Genomic DNA, 17955 nt, shown 5'->3' with positions numbered 1-17955 from the left:
ATTGCCCAAGTTATTATGAAGTTATGCAGAGCAATTCAGTCAGAAGCTGAGAGAGAAGCCAGATTGAATCAGTCAGCTTGGAGAGGAGTTTAGCCAGAAGAGTTGAGTTGAATCAGCCAGCCAGAACAGAAAGAACTAGAAAGGGCGAGCTTGTTCAGCAATAAGTCTCAGAGACTGAAACATTCTAGGCCTGGTGTGGAGGCTAGAAGCTTCCAGTACTAGGCCTAGGTTAGCAGGCAGAGGTAATAAATTTCCACAATTACAGAAGGCAAATAAATACCTTAGCTATTTGCAAGTTTTTAATGATAACTTTGTCACAGAATTTGCCATCTTGGATTATTTTTCAGAGTTGCCATAACAGAAATGAATAATCTTTAGGAACTATTAAGTGCATTCACATATAAGAAAGTTGCAGCATCTTAGCCTTTGCAATATTGTTTGTATTTAAGTTCAAAATAACAGGTGTGAGCAGAGAAGGTCCTGAACATCATCTGCACCTGTTGGTTTGGGGGAAATAATTCACAGGGTAGAAATAGAAAGTATTTCTTTTATAAGGGGAGCATGAATATTATCTATCAAGATGTCCAAATTTTCATCTTGGGAAAATGCTATACTATTGACACCTATAATATCAACACTTATTTTTAAAGATTCTTCTGATAGGCAAATAATACCAAAGACATCCTATTTTACATAGTTATATAATTCATAAAATACTATATACAAAATAAATGGTAGATACAAATACAGCCTAATTCCGTTCAACTCTTTCAGAAGTAATACAGAAGTTTTTCTTCATAAATCTAAATGTAAATCCGTAAGAAGTACCCCCATTTACTGAATTTTAATGGTACTGAGCAAGAGCTGACGACTAACACTTCCAGAAATCATCATGTCTGCTAAAGGCCATTTCATTGTCATAAAAATCCTTTATTTAGCCCTCTCTACAAATAAGCTCCCAGCAGGACAAAGGACACAGTTAAAGTAATTTGGGCGATACGTAAACATAAGGGATGGCTCGGAGCATAGTGTCATCTGGCAGAAAACCGATAGCTTATTTCCTGAATCCTGTGGATCTGCTTAAAACCCAGCAGAGATGCCAATATGCTTCTCCTCAGTAAACGCTACCAGTCTTTGCACTGCCAGGCCCGTGGAGGTTTGCGCATGGTCTTTTATCCAAGCAATCTTTTGGGTAGCCGCATGGTGCCTGCCATGACCCGAGTCAGTCATGCAGGGAGACTTCTCCCGTGCTCACACCAACGTCTTCCTTCAGTTTCCATTCTCGGTTGCTCATCTCGTTCAATGGTAGAAGCGTGGCGATGGAGGAAGAAGTGCACACTCTTCTTGGATAAGGACTTGGGTAACGGAGAGCAGCTCTTCTCAGGCTCCATTTCTTTGCATGGTTTCTGTGATGTGTGCATCTGGGCTTCCCGTCTCCGCAGAAGGCTGGGGAGAGCTGAGGTCTGTTGATTCTGAGGCGGGAACACGTGAGACTCGCCAAGCATGTGCTGGTAAGACTGGGGAGCCGTAATTCTGCTTCATTCTCTTTCCAGTTGTATCCGAATCTATATTAAGTACTCCCATTGTAGCCATTTTTTCCTGGTCTAAATATCTATGTGTTTTTGTACAAGGTTCAGAGTAATTTTCTTGCATTTTCTAAATGGAGCAACTTTTTCATTGTCAACTTTATCTTTAATCCGTTTTTCCGAAATGAGAACACAGGGTATACAGCAAGGCCTGAAGGTTACAGGAGGCAGTCCTATTTATAATTTCTGTTGGTGTGTACTAGTCAAGTAGAGATTTAAAGATTAGGAAGTCAGTGTTCTGTGAAACCAAAGACAATAATAAATTGCCTAATTGTGCGTGGGTTTTGGATTCCAGTCAGTGTGTTCATGCTTCCTGATCTCAAGCGAATGCAGAGACCAAGGGACGGGACAAGTCAGAGCTGTCATTTAGGGAATCAATCCAACCACAGGAAGCCTGTCACTTTTTCAAGACAATGGGTACTGCGTGTTAGTGGGAAACCCAAAACTTTAACGTGTACAGACTGTCACATAGCCTACAATGCCTCTGGGTTAAGTAAGCTGAATGTAACCCACTCAGAATTGCAGCTGAGGTTAGCCTTGTGTGTTCCCTCTCTGAGAAAACCAGTGTGCTGAACTTGGGATAGATGTGGTATTGAAGTGGAGGGGTTAGGCTGTGTATTCCGACACCCAGAGGAATTCTTGTCACTCAGAGTGGGAAGAGTTGTTTCAAATAAGAACTAGTAAGTAAGTGAATGGAGTTGGTATAAATTTCTAAATTAATAAAATTGTAACAGGGATTTGTTTTTTTCTGCTAGTGTTGTTGGTCTTCAGTGAATGTTATCTGTCACTCTGAATGAGATATCATGACATGTGGCATCCAGATATGACTGAAAAGCTATTTTACAAAAGGGGTCAATAATAGCTTTTTCCCTAATATTGACTCTTTGTTTTTATTCTGTAAAATGCCTGCTGCTCATACCGTTTTGCAGGCCTGCTTGCTTTATTAAGGATTTTGATGTTGTTCTGTTAAAAGCAAAATTTATTACCATTTGCTAAATTTAATTAAGTCAAGGTAATTTAGAGAGTGCAAAGAAATTATACACAACATAATATAAACATATGAGACAGACTGAGGGATACATATCAGATGAATAACATTGAAGTTGGTTATCCTTTAAAATTAGCACACACTCAGAGGTGGTTGGGGCCAGAGAAAATAGGAACCCTTAAGTATGTAAAAGACAACCCTTTGCGTTTTGGCACAGAAATAGCACAAAGCTTAACATTTTGTTTAACTTCCTGATGTGGCTTACAAGATTCAGGAGGGGTGAGGTAGGGTCTTGACAATGTTGGTTTTTAGTTTTTATTTTTTCGAGACAGGGTTTCTCTGTGTAGCCCTGGCTGTCCTGGAACTAACTCTGTAGACCAGGCTGGCCTTGAACTCAGAAATCCACCTGCCTCTGTCTCCCAAGTGCTGGGATTAAAGGCGTGCACCACCACGCCCAGCCTTGACAATGTTTTTAAGTATAGAAAATGAATAAATTTCTCAAAGTTTTGCCTGTCCACTACTCTGAATGCCTGGCTGTCTGTACGCTGTGGCTTTGTTGGTCTTTCTTAGGATGCTCACATAGTAAAAGAAACAAGGTTCTTTTGCAAGGCCTCCCAGCTCCACTAACTGTTCTACATACAACCTTTCCTGGTGCCAGAACTGGAAAAGGAGAAGTGTAAGATTATAGACCCCAGCAGGGCAGCCCAGGTCCCTTCTCCAACAAGCCACTTGTGCTTGAGAAGAAATGAATCATTTAAAAAAGGAGGGGGGGTGGGCAAGCAGTGTTTACCTGGGCCAGTTTGAAGTCAAGGTGAAAAACTTTGCCATCATATGCCAGTCTGGTGAGATTTCATCCCAGATCAAGACAAGTTGCAAATCCAGAGCGCTCTATTTAATCCATATGACTTTGGGCAAATTAGTAAGCTTTGCTAAGTAGCACTTGTTGTGTCCAATATAATTTTATCATGTCCCTATAAAATGATGAATTAGTTAAAATCATCAGACAGTACTGTATTTGACATATAAAAAGGCCTCCAATCATTACTTTTTTCTTCTTCCCCATGCTACAATTTAGTCAACTTTTGACTACTGTTGGATTAAGGCATACCTGGAAATTTGTAAACAAGCAAAGGAAAAACCCCTTTAAAGGTCCTATGTGGGGCTAAAAGATTGTTCTTCAAGGGGTGGTATATATAAAGTAGTCAGTTTGCTAGGCACTGGTATTTTCAAGTTGTTGCCATAATTATGAGACTGTAAGTTCTTAAGGGCCGTTGTTTCTTTCTCAGAGGATTTCTTAGGCAAGTTCATGTTATTTAAGTAAACACAGCATATTCTATTAAGTTAATGACAGGTGCCAATTCTCCCCCACCCACCCTGTATCATTTACCAGCTTATATTATGAAACAAAGAAGAAGCAGCTTCCCTGGGGGTCTTGGAATGCTCTGGACTGGGTTAGAGGAGCCATTCAGGGTCTGCTACTATTTCTGGTGGGTGACTGACCATTTTGCCCTAATTAAATGGAACTGGAATTTCTTTCAACTAATTTCCTTTCTTATGCTAATATTGCTGTTGTTCCTTAAACATGCTATGGTATGGATGGAGTAAATGTAGTTGAATTACTGATAAAATGATGAATTTTGCTCTATTGATATTCCTGCTTACACTGTGAATTATATGACTACAGACACCCATCTTTTAATATCACAAATGAAGTCCAGTCCCCGCCCCCCAGCTCCCTGTTTTAGGTATGTCCTTTTGTCCTCTGGAGCAGAGCCATTAGTAGTGGCATGATCATACAGGAGAGTCTGAACAAGCAGTTTTCTTCTGTTCCCAACAGTCCCTCCTGCTTCTGTTTTATGTGCCCTGGTGCAGTTGTTACCACTGGGTGCCGTGCCTCATTTAGGAAAACTGCAGAGGAAATGGTCTGTTACGAGAGGCTTGGCAGAACCATTCCCAGGGGTTGATAATGGGATCAGATTATTTCAGGTGAGTTTGGGGGGCGTCTGAAGTTGACAAGGGTCTGTTCTACTTTGTCATTGGAGGTCACGGCTAGCACAGTGAAGTGTCCCTGAGACAGCAAGAGGGGCTCAGGAGCATCTGCCGGAGGCTTTCTCCTTTGATAGCTTTCTGGGACCACAGAGTTTCTTCTTTGACTGCACGGAGTACCGGCATCCGTGTACTGCTTTAGGAAATGGTTAATGTGGGGGTGAGAGGGCTTTGCTGTCTGTCTGCTGCTGTGTTCAGTACATCACAGAACGACATAGATTAAAGCCGTGATCAATGAGAATCCAAGCACTGCAGGGATCTGATTCTATGACAACAGCACTCAGGGCCTTGTTTAGTGCTAGTGTTGTGTAATGTGTGTAATGTTGGATACTGCAGGCTTTGGGGGCTTCATTGAAATATCAAAAACCGCTGGAAATTTTATTTAGATTTCTACATGTCGGTAGGCTTTCTTTTTCTTCTTTCTTTCTTTCATTTTTTTTATTTTTTCTATTTTTTTTTTTTTTTTGGAAACTGTGTTTTGGGCTTCTGCCATTGCTAGTTGGAATTTAATGATTTGGTGTCAGTAGCCCTTTACTTAACTCTTCCAGTGCTGCTATTCGGCTTGCTGTGTTTCTGCCGCTGCTGCTACTTCATAAGTTGCATTCAAGGGCAGGTAAAGCAAACTATGCTATGAATCATAAGATGGCTATAAAGCTAATGGGATTCGTTTTTGAATTATGCAAAAGGGTAAGATATTAAGATGCATCATTTCTAGTCTACCAGAGAATAAGGATCACTTTGCTTTGAAAATGAGAACTACATAAATATATAATTTTAAAATGTAGATGATAATCTGGTCACACTGTGTGATGTTTGCAAATTTTGAATGTGTATGTGAAGTGTACATTGAGTTGTATGTACTTCAGTGTTGTATTGGACTCACAACTTGATGTATAGTAAGTATATAGGTAATTCAGGGATCATCCCTTTATCTTTTCTGTTTAATCAAAGAGATGCTGTTTTCATTGTTGACTGAGTTGTCTAGAGGGCTTCAGTGTTCAGTCTTAATAGAAAAATACAAGCTGCCTAGAGATTGCTCCTTTCAAGTGTTTGGGAGAGACTGCCCAGGTCTGATTTCTTCTGACCCATACATAATCTGCATTGTAGATCAGTTCTGTAAACAAGCCTGCATTTGTGTGTGGTGCTAGGTTGTGGGCTAAGAAGAATGATGTTCATGTAAGGGGGAACAGAATGCAGGCATGCAATGGAAAGAAACAGTGTGCCTTGGGGGTCAGAGATTGGAGGCTGTGATCTTGGGGATTGGTGAAAATCAACCTCTTCTGACCCCTGATAGCTCTTCTACCTGTACGAGAGCACTTTACTGTTGTTGTCAGTGGGGATGCTATGGCAATTTAAGATGCTCAACATTGTCACCTGCTGATTTCTGCAGAGAAACAATGCTGCTTTCAAACATTTACAGAGATGCGGTTTCCTTAGTAACACCCCCGCCCCCACCAGTCCCCTAATTTGTAGCATTGTACCTTGTGCTGCTTTGTAGCTTTTGTGAAGGTCGAGAACAGCTTTCTAAAAATTAAGCTGGTAAATATCTTGGCTCCACTGGAACTACTTTTTCAAATAGGGGTTGAGTATTTGTGGTGCTCTGACAAAACTTTCTCTTAGACTGCACAGCTTGGGAGGAACAGCATCACATGGTTTGCTGCAGTGTTCTGAGGGCTGAGAGTAGACAGGCCCAGGGGGATCTCTGAGCATCTGACAGGGTCACGAGCTACCTAGTTGCTCTCTGTCCATCCCTGTGGGGTTCAGCGAATCTCTTACTGGAGATGTTGCTATCTCTTCACAGAGATAGATTTTTAAGAAGTCTACTTCCTGCCAGGGGCAAGCTCAAAATCCAAGGATCTCAAGCAGGTGGGGGAAGTTATAGCTACATTCCAGTAACAAGTTTAAACTAATCAAATATGCCCTTTTGGATTATTGGAATAGTTTATTGTAAATTGAGCCACAAATTCATAGGCTGGCTTATAATTGCTTTTGGATAAAGGTCACAGATTTGTGTTTATGGCCCTCCTCATGGCATGTTACTCCCAGACCTTTACCATTCTGAGAGCAAGCCTCAGGCACTGATGATTCATGGTTTTCTGTATAGTCACGGCAGAGAGGCCAGAAAGAATGGTCTGGGTGACTCTGCAGAGCTCTGTGGAAATGGAACTACCATTTCTACTTATAAACCTAAAAGGCTAGTAAATTTATTTGTAAAGTGAGTCTTCATCCTCTGGGGTTCCAGTTCTGGTATTTTTCAACTACCTATTCCATGTGATCCTGTGATTAAGGTTTTGGCAGGACCTTTGAGAAGACATAGATACTTTTATTTTGAAGGAGGACCTCTTGAGCACCAGGGAGCATCCTCTTAGAAGAATAATGGAAATCACTTGGAAAGAGAAAATTAAATGCAGTGAACAGCAGTACATAACCTCCCTATGCACTACATAGACACGTTTAGTGAATGAAAAGAAGGTATGTTCCTCTTAGCTTTCCAAGGCCAAAGAGAATAGGCAGAGACATGGCAGCTTAGAGAAGCTGTCAATGAAAGAGTTACCGGTTATTTTATTCTATAATTATTTGAAGACGTCTTTAAATACAATTGTTTTTTTTTTTATTTTTAGGCTAGTCATTGTACTCAGATTTTATAGATCGTGTGCTTCAAGTAGACTGTCTTCTGTGTTCAAAGGAATTGTCACGATCATAATGTCCATTATTTGCAGTAATGAATGTGTAGTTTCTAAGTAATTATTTCAGAGAATATATTTCATTGATTACATCTTGAAGGACTTGTGATATAAATTCACACTATGATGAGCCCCAAACTTTGAGTATATTTTAAAGCCAAACTCAGAAAAGTTGCTTATTAAAAAGAGGTGAATTCTAAAGACTTCTAACAATACTGTTGAATTCTAGTAGTACCTTGCACATATTTTATACTCATTCAAAGGGGGCCAGCAGGATATATTAGCTGATAATGGTGGCTTACTCCATGCCTGACAAGTTGAGTTCAGTTACCAGGGACCACATGATGGAAGGAAGAACGGACTTCCTTTAAGTTGTTGTCTTACCTCTGCAATCTCACTGCGGTATGCATGCCCCCTCCTAGGAATAAACAGAGGTAAATTGAAAATAGTTTAGTTTCAGGTTAGCATTTCTGACAACATATGCAGAGAATATAAAAGGCTTACCAATCATCTCATATATTTCTCTATGTAGCATGTATTTTTTGAAATTCTTGAAGACAGCAATTATGGAAGAGAGATTAATATACCTGTTTACAGTCTTGTTCTTGCCTTAACCGACTTGTAAAAATAAAGCTTACTGAAGTCTAGATAGTTGCAAGTGCTTCCTTAGGTGAACTGCTTTGCTCTGTATGTGTCTCCAAGTTTCTTTCAGTAGGCTTCCTTGGTTTCTTGAGGGTCTGTCTTAAGCCAGGATCTTATTGAAAGCACAGTGCCCAGAATCTGCAATAAAGGATGTTTTTATCAGACAAGGAGAAAGCACCAGGCAAAAAGAGCAATGCCTTAATCCAAGTCACTCCTTCAGAACCTTTATATTTTAATTTGGAGAGAAATATAAAAGAGGAAAGAGACTCTTAGAAGAGAAACAACAATAAACATAAAACCTTACCTACAGTTTTAAAGAATGCATGACCGCCTTAAATGTGCTCATGAGCAGTGGGTAAAAGACTCAAGTAACTAGGGTTACAGTAATAACACTAAGTTGTTGCTATCCATTGGTGGAAAAAAATGCATGTGATGCATGTGAAGATGAACCATATCTCCTCCCGTCTTAGAAAATAAGCCTCAAAAAAAAAAAAAAAAAAGAAAGAAAGAAAGAAGGAAAGAAAGAAAAGAAAAAGAAAAAGAAAAGAAAAAAAGAGAAAATCTAAAACTTCCTTTCAATGGCCCTTGCTCTGAAAATGCATGCAACATCTGATATTTTCATATGTGATGCTGCTTTATATTGATAAATTACATGTAGCGGTATTAATATATTTCAAAGCTTCAGTCTCCCAAAACACCAGTAAACGGTGATTGTAAACATTTAAGCTTTAAGCAAAGAGATCATGAATGACTGAAAATTGAAGAATAGCAGCGCTTTCAGGACAGATCTGCATGACTGTGGATCCATGTGCCATCCGTGCCTGAAAACTTGGTTAGCAAGGGCCTCCTGCTCTCTAGAATGGCCTTGCTGACCAAAAGTTCTTTTGACGATAGGCTTTCTTGACATTATTTTGTAATTCCCTGTGTTTATTTAAAGAGCCGACGTTTAGTTTTCTCAATCTCTCTTTTTTTGTTGTTGTTTGTTTATTTTCTTGGTTATTTGTTGTTACGTTTAGTCTTATGTTGGCGTTTTCTGTGATCAGAGCTATCCACCGAGGAAGAGAAAGTCATAGATGAGGGAAACACAGAAGAGAACCTTGAGTAGCTCCTTAATCTGAAGAGTATAGATGAACACCAAGAGTTTCTAATGAGGAAAAGAATTGGTCTTGGCCTTTTTTTTTTTTTTTTAACTGCATGAAATGGCCCTTTCTGAATTTTTCATACCGTCTTTGAACATTCTCCACAAGTTGTCTTGCTTCGTTTGACAAAACTGAACTACAGTGGCTGTGGTTTTTATGTTCATGATGTACATGGGCATGTGGATGTTTGGTTTCAAATGAAGTGCTATGAAAATATCATCAAAGATTGCTGTAGAACCAAAGGTCTTGGTCTCTGTCTCACTCAATCTGTCTCTCTGCCTGTCTCTGCCTCTGCCCCCTTCTCTCTCTCTCTCTCTCTCTCTCTCTCTCTCTCTCTCTCTCTCTGTATGAGTGTATGCATGTGTGTATGTATGCAAGTGTGTATTGTGTATCTGTGTGTGTGTGAGTGTGTGTGTGTGTGTGTGTGTGTGTGTGTGTGTGTGAGAGAGAGAGAGAGAGAGAGAGAGAGAGAGAGAGAGAGAGAGAGAGAATGTGTATGTGCATGTTCACTTAAGCATGTTTTGATGGAAGATGTGGGTCATTTCCTTCTCCCTCTCTGTGTGTATGAATTATACTTTGTCAAGGAAGCATTAATACATCACTTTGAAAAACCGATGGAACCATGTTTTTGGTTGAGATATATATATATACCTAGCAAGATGATAACTTTTATTCATTTTACTCTCTCTAGCAGGAAATAATGAAAACTCACCAGGCTAGCATAGTATCCACTTCTTCTAAAAATTAATGTTCAGACATCAGAATAAGTTTTTTAAAAATTAGTTATTGTCGTTGAAATTATTTACAAATCCATCTCAAGCCTGCATACCAAACATTCCATATTTAAAACTAAACGGTATTACTAAACTCTTATTCTCGCTAGCTAGAATAAAGGTAAGGCTCAGCTTAGAGCACTGCTGTTCGGCTTTTGGGTTGAAATAGAAAGTGTCCTTTAATATGATATAAAGGCACAGTAAATGCTGCACTCAGCATTGGGGGTATGGCTTAGGGCAGAAGTCTTACTTTGCATGTGTAAGGTACTATCTGGACCTCCAGTGTTACAAACAAGACAAGTTCTAGGTATGTTTCAATAGGATGGTGAATTATTTTTTATTATTGGGATTACTAAAATTTCCTAATCTTTATAATGTAGTATTTCTTATAACTTCTGGATTTTTATGGCTCAGTCTTGCTTTAGTATCTAACTAAACTTTAGGAAATGTAGTATATTTTATATTTTATACACTTGTTAAATTAAACATAATATACAGATTTTATTAGGAAAAAGAGTTAATAATAACATCCTTATAAATAACCATAGAGTATGTTCCTTAAAAAATTTTTTTTTATGGATTTATAAGGCTTTTCTTACCAGAAAAGGAACACCAAATGAGTATTGTTCATATGAATGTATTACTACCCAATTCAGTGTCTCAATGTTCACATTTTAACTGAACACATTAGATGGCATTGCTGATACTGCAGTTTCAGTCCATTTACACCTTTCTGCTGGATGTTCAGCTAAGATGAGATTGTTTATTGGCTTTGCTTTTACTTAAGAAATATTAAGTTTGATTAAGAAATTTTTAAATTTTCTATTCACTTTATATCCTAATCATAGCCCCCTCCCTCCTCTCTTCCCAGTTCCACCCTTATACATCCCTGCCCCCATAGTCCCCTACCCCTTCTCCTGCCCTTGGGTACCACTGCACCCTGGGGCATCTAGTCCTAGCAGGACTACTTATAGTCTCTCCCACTGAGACCCAACCAGGCAGCCCAGGTAGGGGGAAGGGGATCTAACTGCAGTGAACAGACCGAGACAGCCCCACTCTACTTGTTAGGAGACCCACATGAAGACTAAGCTGCACATTAGATACAGATGTGTAGGGGCTCCAGGTCCAGCTCCTGCATGCTCCCTGGTTGGTGTCCCAATCTCTGTGAGCCCCCGTAGTCCCAGGTTTGTTAATTTTCTGGGTCTTCTTAGGGTGTCCTTGACCCCTTCAGCTTGCTCACTTCTATCTCCCGCTCTCCCACACAAGACTCACCAGGCTCTGCCTGATGATTACGAAATTTTAAAGGACGTTTTGGCTGCAGAAAATGTAGGGCATTATGCTAAAAGCATGTAATTCTGTGTTCCCAGTTTATTTTTTTGTACTTCATTCACAAAATGTTAAGAAATAGAAAATGCAGTGTGAGAAAAATAACATGAATGGATGCCATTCATTTAATAAGTGATTAATCCATTATTTGATAAGAAGTGGCTATTATATTTCTGAATCTTGAAGAACTGATTGGGAATGATTAAATCTGGGGATTGTAAAGTGTTACAAATGCTCTTATTATTGAGAGCTAGATTTTTAAAATTAGTATTTTACCAAGCAGCTTATAGTCATTGTTTCTATTGATTATATTATTTTAGTTAACATCTTTATCATTAGACTTTTTCTACACCCACATAAGAAATTTCATCTGTTTTAGTACATGTTGAGCTATTTTTAGTTATTATCTGACAGATGTTGTTCTAACATCAGGACACTCTTTCTATCCAGTTGTCTCAGTACCCATTTATTGAGAAATATCATTCAAGTGTGTGTGTGTGTGTGTGTATAGTATTGGTTTTGAGGTTAGGTAGACTAGTAAGCAACTTAGTTTTCTGCCTTGTTAGTTTCCCTGTCCCTTTGTCACAAACTCTTATTGCTGTGACCATGCTTTTCTATGATCTCACATTTTATCTTGTGTATGGTGCAGCATCAAGGTTCCTCTTGGATTGAGTACCAAAGAAACCTTCAAGCTTTGACTACAGCATTCGTACTGAGAGCCTAATGGACTTTTCAAGGAGTGAAGTCTCAGGCATTAGACTGTGGGATGTTGTTTTATCTCTGTTGGGATGCCTTCCTCCACCTCATTTTCCCAACAGAGGCAGAAAGCTCATATATGGAGCTTGTGCTAGTTAGATAAACTAATGCCTGCACATTAATTCCACTCCTTTTGCTTTCCTTTGGATCAAAGACGTTTTGTGATTGGTGGATGGAAAGAAAAACTATGTTTTAAATGAAAATAATGTTACAATAAATATACTAAAGTGCTTTGTGTACACTCTGTGAAATAAATTTAAATTCCCACTTTAAAACTTACCACTTTGCCTAGGAGATTTCCCCTAGGATCTGAATTTAATATGCATAAAGTATTGACTTGGGAAAATGAAGGTAGAACACTAGACTGTAAGTTAATCATAAATATCTCACACGCTAGCTTTCAGAAAACGTCCTATGGGTTACAAAACACACAGTCTCCATAACAAACAGAAAGCATTTGTTCAGGTGAACATATGATCTCTCTGATACTGATACCAGAGAGCTGTGACTTCCATACCATTGTATAAAGACAGAGGCAACATCACATGGGTCACATTCGAAGAGTCAGATAATGACCTGGATCCATAGGATGTAATGCCTGACTGATTTGGTAATTACAGTGGCCATGGAAATGAAGAAGGCACAGAGCACTGTGTTTACTGTAATTCAGATATGTAGTCCCCAAAGAGAGTTTGATTAATTAAGGTATATTTCATAAAGTTTAAGCTAATATTCCTTATGTTCTTCATACACATTTTATTATTAACTTAAGTTTAATGTTTCAAGCCCACTAAGGTGTGGTAGAGTAAGTAGTAGAGTTTCTGGAGCTCGTTGTAGCTGCATATTGTGAATTTCTGATTTCATCACAGAGGATTTGGAGATAGCGTTGCCAGTGTTCTTAAATGAAAGGCATCTCATTTCAGGAGAGCAATGAGACCAAACAGAGAAACTAAGTTTGAGTACTTGAAGCCTGCTTCAGTTATGTTTTCTGTTTTCTTTTAGATTTGTTTTCAGTATCACTTTTTGGGGGGCAGAGTCTTTATAGCCCAGGCTGACCTGAAACTCACAACCATCCTCCCGCTCCCGCTTCTGTTAATATGAGGTTACAGGTGTGAGAAGACATTCATGGCCCCGTCTTTTAACATTTTCTTGTAAAAAACTTAATCTCAAATGAAATTCTAAGTCTTTGGCCAGCCTAAACTTAAGTGGGTTAATAAGGCACATGTACTCCCAGTGTGCATTCATGACTATTGCATCTTCATCTCTGGTTTGTTCTTTGGTGCATCAGAGGGCCAGCTGAACAAGCATGCCTCTATGAAATGGGCCTGCTTTTGCTGTGCCGCAGACTGAAGCCAGTGACCTTGCGGGAGCTTTGCAGCTTGCTTTCCCATGCTGCAGTTCTGAAGTTTTGTGAATATGAACACTTAGCAATTTTCTCAAGAACAATGATGAGGCATTAAATAGAACTGTTCTCCAAACTTCTCATGCCTAGTGATCTCAATGCCAGCCAAGGAACTGCCAACCTGAAGATAAACCCTTCTTATGTTTCTTGGAAATGTTTACTCACTGCACCAAAAAAAGAGAACTAACAAAAAACAAAAGCCAATAAAAAACAACATCACCCCCAAAAACCCCAAAACCAAACCAACCAAGCAAACAAACAAACATAAAAATGGGCCAATAAAGTTAAATTAACAAAATGGATTTAAATGGAATCAAAGTTGGGGCAAAGGCATTGGCAAGGCATTTTCAGATAGGAAAAGGCATTTCCTTTTCCTATCTGAACTCATTCTTTACCTGTTAGAACTCAGTGGCACTTCTTGAAATTGTAAGCTGTACGAGTTCCTCATAAGCATTTCTTTTTTATAATTAATTTATTTATTTTATGAATATGGGTACATCGTAGCTATGTTCAGATACACCAGAAGAGGGCATCGGGTCTCCTTATTGATGGTTGTGAGCCACCATGTGGTTGCTGAGAATTGAACTCAGGACCTCTGGAAGAGCAGCCAGTGCCCTTAACCTCTGAGCCATCTCTCCAGGACCCTCATATGCACTTTGATTTCTTATTACGCACTTAATATTCAACCATATTCCACCAACTGCTTTTCTGGCTATTTACATCACTGCCACTGTGACAGACAAGGTATCAATCTCCTTTCTAATTCTACATTTTCATATGCAGAGGCATTTAGGATGAGATTTGACACTCAGAATACTGACAGTTATTGCTAGCATTTTTCCTTGATTAAAGAGATCCTTCTAGAATGCTGTTGTTGTTTTTACGGTCCTTCTACTGGGAACATGTCCAGCCCTACAGATTCCTAAACCTGTGGTTAACATCCAGTCCCCAAACAATGAAAACAAATAAACCCCAATTTTTTCCACAGGGTATCCTGGCTGGTTATTCCGAGGCTTTGCACGTCACACCCTGTTCTCCCTCGTGAACGGATTGCTCAATATCAATGTGGAAGCCTGGTCAGTTGGAAAGTTTCCTCCTGGGTACAGCACTTCCCAAAGTCTGATTATTACGAGTCACTATAATAGAAAAATGAGTTCCTGAGACTGTCTGTTTTGTGATTTATTACCCAGTACTATTCAATATTTAATTACCATCAGTAGTGATCCCCACTATCCAATAATTAGATTCTGGGTAAGTGATTTCTAAGACACTATACCATGTTATATTTACCCATAAAATTATTCATCTCTAAACCATTGCACGAGGAGTACTCTTTGTTCTATAATCAGTGGCATTGGCAAATTTTCTCAAAGGCCTTTATGGTTATTTCCAATCATAAGTTACAGATCAGCTGAAAAATCACGAGCACACTTAGTTGATGAAAGTGTTACAGGCATGTGTTTGTGTGTACATGCACATGTGTACATGTATGCATACATGGATATGTGTTTGAGTTATGCTGTTGAAAGAGTTCAGAGATTTTAATTTATTAACTCTGAGTCGCACAGCACCGAGGAAGAGCAGAAGCAAAGGGTAGGGGTGTCTTGAGCATCATAGCATTTAGGGGGTGTATGTGGAGTTCAAAATATCCTCCCTTATCAAAAATCTAAACTTGTAAATCAGCATTGCTTTCAGTAGAAGGCAACGTAAAAATGACCTTTATTTACCTCCCATGGAAGGTTTAGTTTCTCAGTATCTACCGGCATTTAACACAAATCTATAGATTCTGTGCCTTCTCACTGCCTCATCAAGAGATGGCTTGTTCCATACTGACGTCTTCATTGACTGGGAATGGGATGGTGTCTGTTCAAACTTGTGTGTATATGTGCACATACACATGGAGGCCAGAGGTCAATGTGTTTGCCTTTAGCCGTTTTCCAACTGTATTTCCAGCCATGGCCTTTCACCAAGCTCATTAATGCAACTGGACTGACTGACAGATGACCCCAGAAGATGGAAAGATCTCCCATGCTCATGGATTGGGAGGATTAATGTATTCAAAATGGCTATCCTCCGGAAAGCAATTACAGATTCAATGCAATCCCCATCAAAATTCCAACTCAATTCTTCACTGATTTAGAAAGGGAAATTTGCAAATTTATCTGGAATAACAAAAAACCTAGGATAGCAAAAACTATTCTCAACTATTCTCTCAGGTAGAATCACCATGCCTGACCTCAAGCTGTTCCACAGAGCAATTGTGATAAAAACTGCATGGTACTGGTACAGTGACAGACAGGTAGATCAATGGAATAGAATTGAAGATCCAGAAATGAACCCACACACCTATGGTTACTTGATCTTTGACAAGGGAGTTAAAACCATCCAGTGGAATAAAGACAGCATTTTCGACAAATGGTGCTGGCTTAACTGGCTGTTAGCATGTAGAAGAATGCTAATTGATCCATTCTTATCTCCCTGTACAAAGCTCAAGTCTAAATGGATCAAGGAACTCCACATAAAACCAGAGACAATGAAACTTATAGAGGAGAAAGTGGGGAAGAGCCTCGAACACATAGGCACAGGGGTAAAATTCCTGAATAGAACACCAATGGCATGTACTGTAAAATCAAGAATTTACAGATGGGACTTCATAAAATTGCAAAGCTTCTGTAATGCAAAACACACTGTCAATTAGGCAAGCAACAGACTGGGAAAAGATCTTTAACAATCCTAAATCTGATAGAGGACTAATACCAATATATACAAAGAATTCAAGAAGTTAGACTCCAGAAAACCAAATAACCCTATTTAAAAAATGAGGTATAGAGCTAAACAAAGAATTCTCACCTGAGGAATACTGAATGGCTGAGAAGCACCTAAAAATATGTTCAACATCCTTAGTCATCAGGGAAATGAAAAGCAAAACAACCCTGAGATTCCACCTCACACCAGTAAGAATGGCTAAGATCAAAAACTCAGGTGACAGTAGATGCTGGAGAGGATGTAGAGAAAGAACACTCCTCCATTGTTGGTGGGACTGCAAGCTGGTACAACCACTCTGGAAATCAGAAAATTGGACATAGTACTACCGGAGGATCCCGTAATACCTCTCCTGGGCATGTACCTAGAAGATGCTCCAACTGGTAACAAGGACACATGCTCCACTATGTTCATAGGAGCCATATTTATAATAGCCAGAAGCTGGAAGGAACTCAGATGTCCCTCAACAGAGGAATGGATACAGAAAATGTGGTACATATACACAGTGGAGTACTATGCAGCTATTAAAAACAATGAATTCATGAAATTCTTAGGCAACTGGATGGATCTGGAGGATTTCGTCCTGAGTTAGGTAACCCAATCACAAAAGAACACACATTGGTATGGACTCACTGATAAGTGGACATTAGCCAAGAAGCTCGGAATACCCAAGGTACACATGAAACAAGAAGAAGGAAGACCGATATGTGAATACTTCAGTCCTTCTTAGAAGGGAGAACAAAATACCCTTGGAAGGAGTTACAAAAACAAAAATGTGAAGCAGAGACTGAAGGAATGACCATCCAGAGACTGCACCACCTTCGGATCCATCCCATAGGCAACCACCAAACCCAGACACTATTGCGGATGCCAAAAAGAGCCTGCTGACAGGACCCTGATATAGCTGTCTCCTGAGAGGCTCTGCCAGTGTCTGACAAATGCAGAAGTGGATGCTCACAGTCATCGATTGGACAGAGCATCGGGTTCTCAATGAAGGAGCTAAAGAAAGTACCCAGGGAGCTGAAGGGGTTTGCAGCCCCATAGGAGGAACAGCAATATGAACTAACCAGTACCCCCAGAGCTCCCAGGGACTAAACCACCAACCAAAGAAAACACATGGTGGCACTCGTGGCTCTAGTTTCATATGTTGCAAAGGATGACCTCCTAGTCAGTCATCAATGGGACGAGAGGCCCTTTGTCCTGTGAAGGCTCTATGCCCCAGTATAGGGGAATGCCAGGGCCAGGAAGCAGGAGTGGGTGGGTTGGTGAGCAGGGGGAGGGGTAAAGAGGTAGGGAGGTTTCAGAGGGGAAACTAGGAGAGGGATAACATTTGAAATGTAAATAAAGAAAATATCTAATAAAAAACTTTAAAAAAAAAGAAGAATCACAGCAGCCAATGCTTATTAGACTGCCATTGTTCTCATTCCCTGAACTCAAAAAATCCTTAGCACAATTAAAGTGTGTTTTTCTGGACTTAAAAAAAAAAGTCTTAAGTAAACTGAGAGATAGTAAAAGTATTAATTCATAGTTATTAATGCTGGTATATAAAATTGATAGGATGTGGATATAAAAATTAATTGATGTTTTGGTATAGTTAGAAAAGTGCTAGTAGGTATGTTTATATACTATTGAAAGTTTGAATTTCTGTTGGTACTTCATCTACTGTGATGCCCACGATCTGCTATTACCACGTAAAGAACAACATGTACTCCAATGTTTATTGGTAGACCCATGTGTCAGAGTTCAGCCATGAATTTTTGATTCTGAGTTCAGTGTTTTTCAGAGTTATCCAGTGTATGGTGTTGATGTCTTCCCAAGCTTTTGTCAAAACCACCTAAAACAAGGGAGGA

The 17955-nt window shown here is 39.4% G+C and overlaps 1 protein-coding gene across 49 annotated transcripts in view; it reads left to right on the top strand.

Moving 5' to 3' along the window:
* Nucleotides 1–17955, top strand: part of Rims1 (regulating synaptic membrane exocytosis 1) — a 542679-nt gene that overhangs the window by 332235 nt on the left and 192489 nt on the right. For 2 of the 49 annotated variants that reach the window (XM_085836053.1, XM_085836048.1), the window contains exon 1: nucleotides 1255–1511. The exons of 30 other annotated variants lie outside the window; for them this stretch is intronic. In XM_085836053.1, the coding sequence (XP_085692179.1) occupies nucleotides 1400–1511 (112 nt within the window). In that variant the 5' untranslated portion in view covers nucleotides 1255–1399. Of the gene's footprint in view, nucleotides 1–1251; nucleotides 1512–14398; nucleotides 14419–17955 lie in introns of those variants that run through there. 17 more of the 49 variants (XM_021156964.3, XM_021156940.3, XM_021157037.3 and 14 more) reach the window with 14 other exon arrangements.

This window comes from Mus caroli, unplaced genomic scaffold (genome assembly GCF_978045245.1).
Source record: "Mus caroli unplaced genomic scaffold, Mus_caroli_1 scaffold_1, whole genome shotgun sequence".
NCBI classification, from domain to species: Eukaryota; Metazoa; Chordata; class Mammalia; order Rodentia; family Muridae; genus Mus; species Mus caroli.
This window is presented reverse-complemented; position numbering and strand designations above follow the sequence as displayed.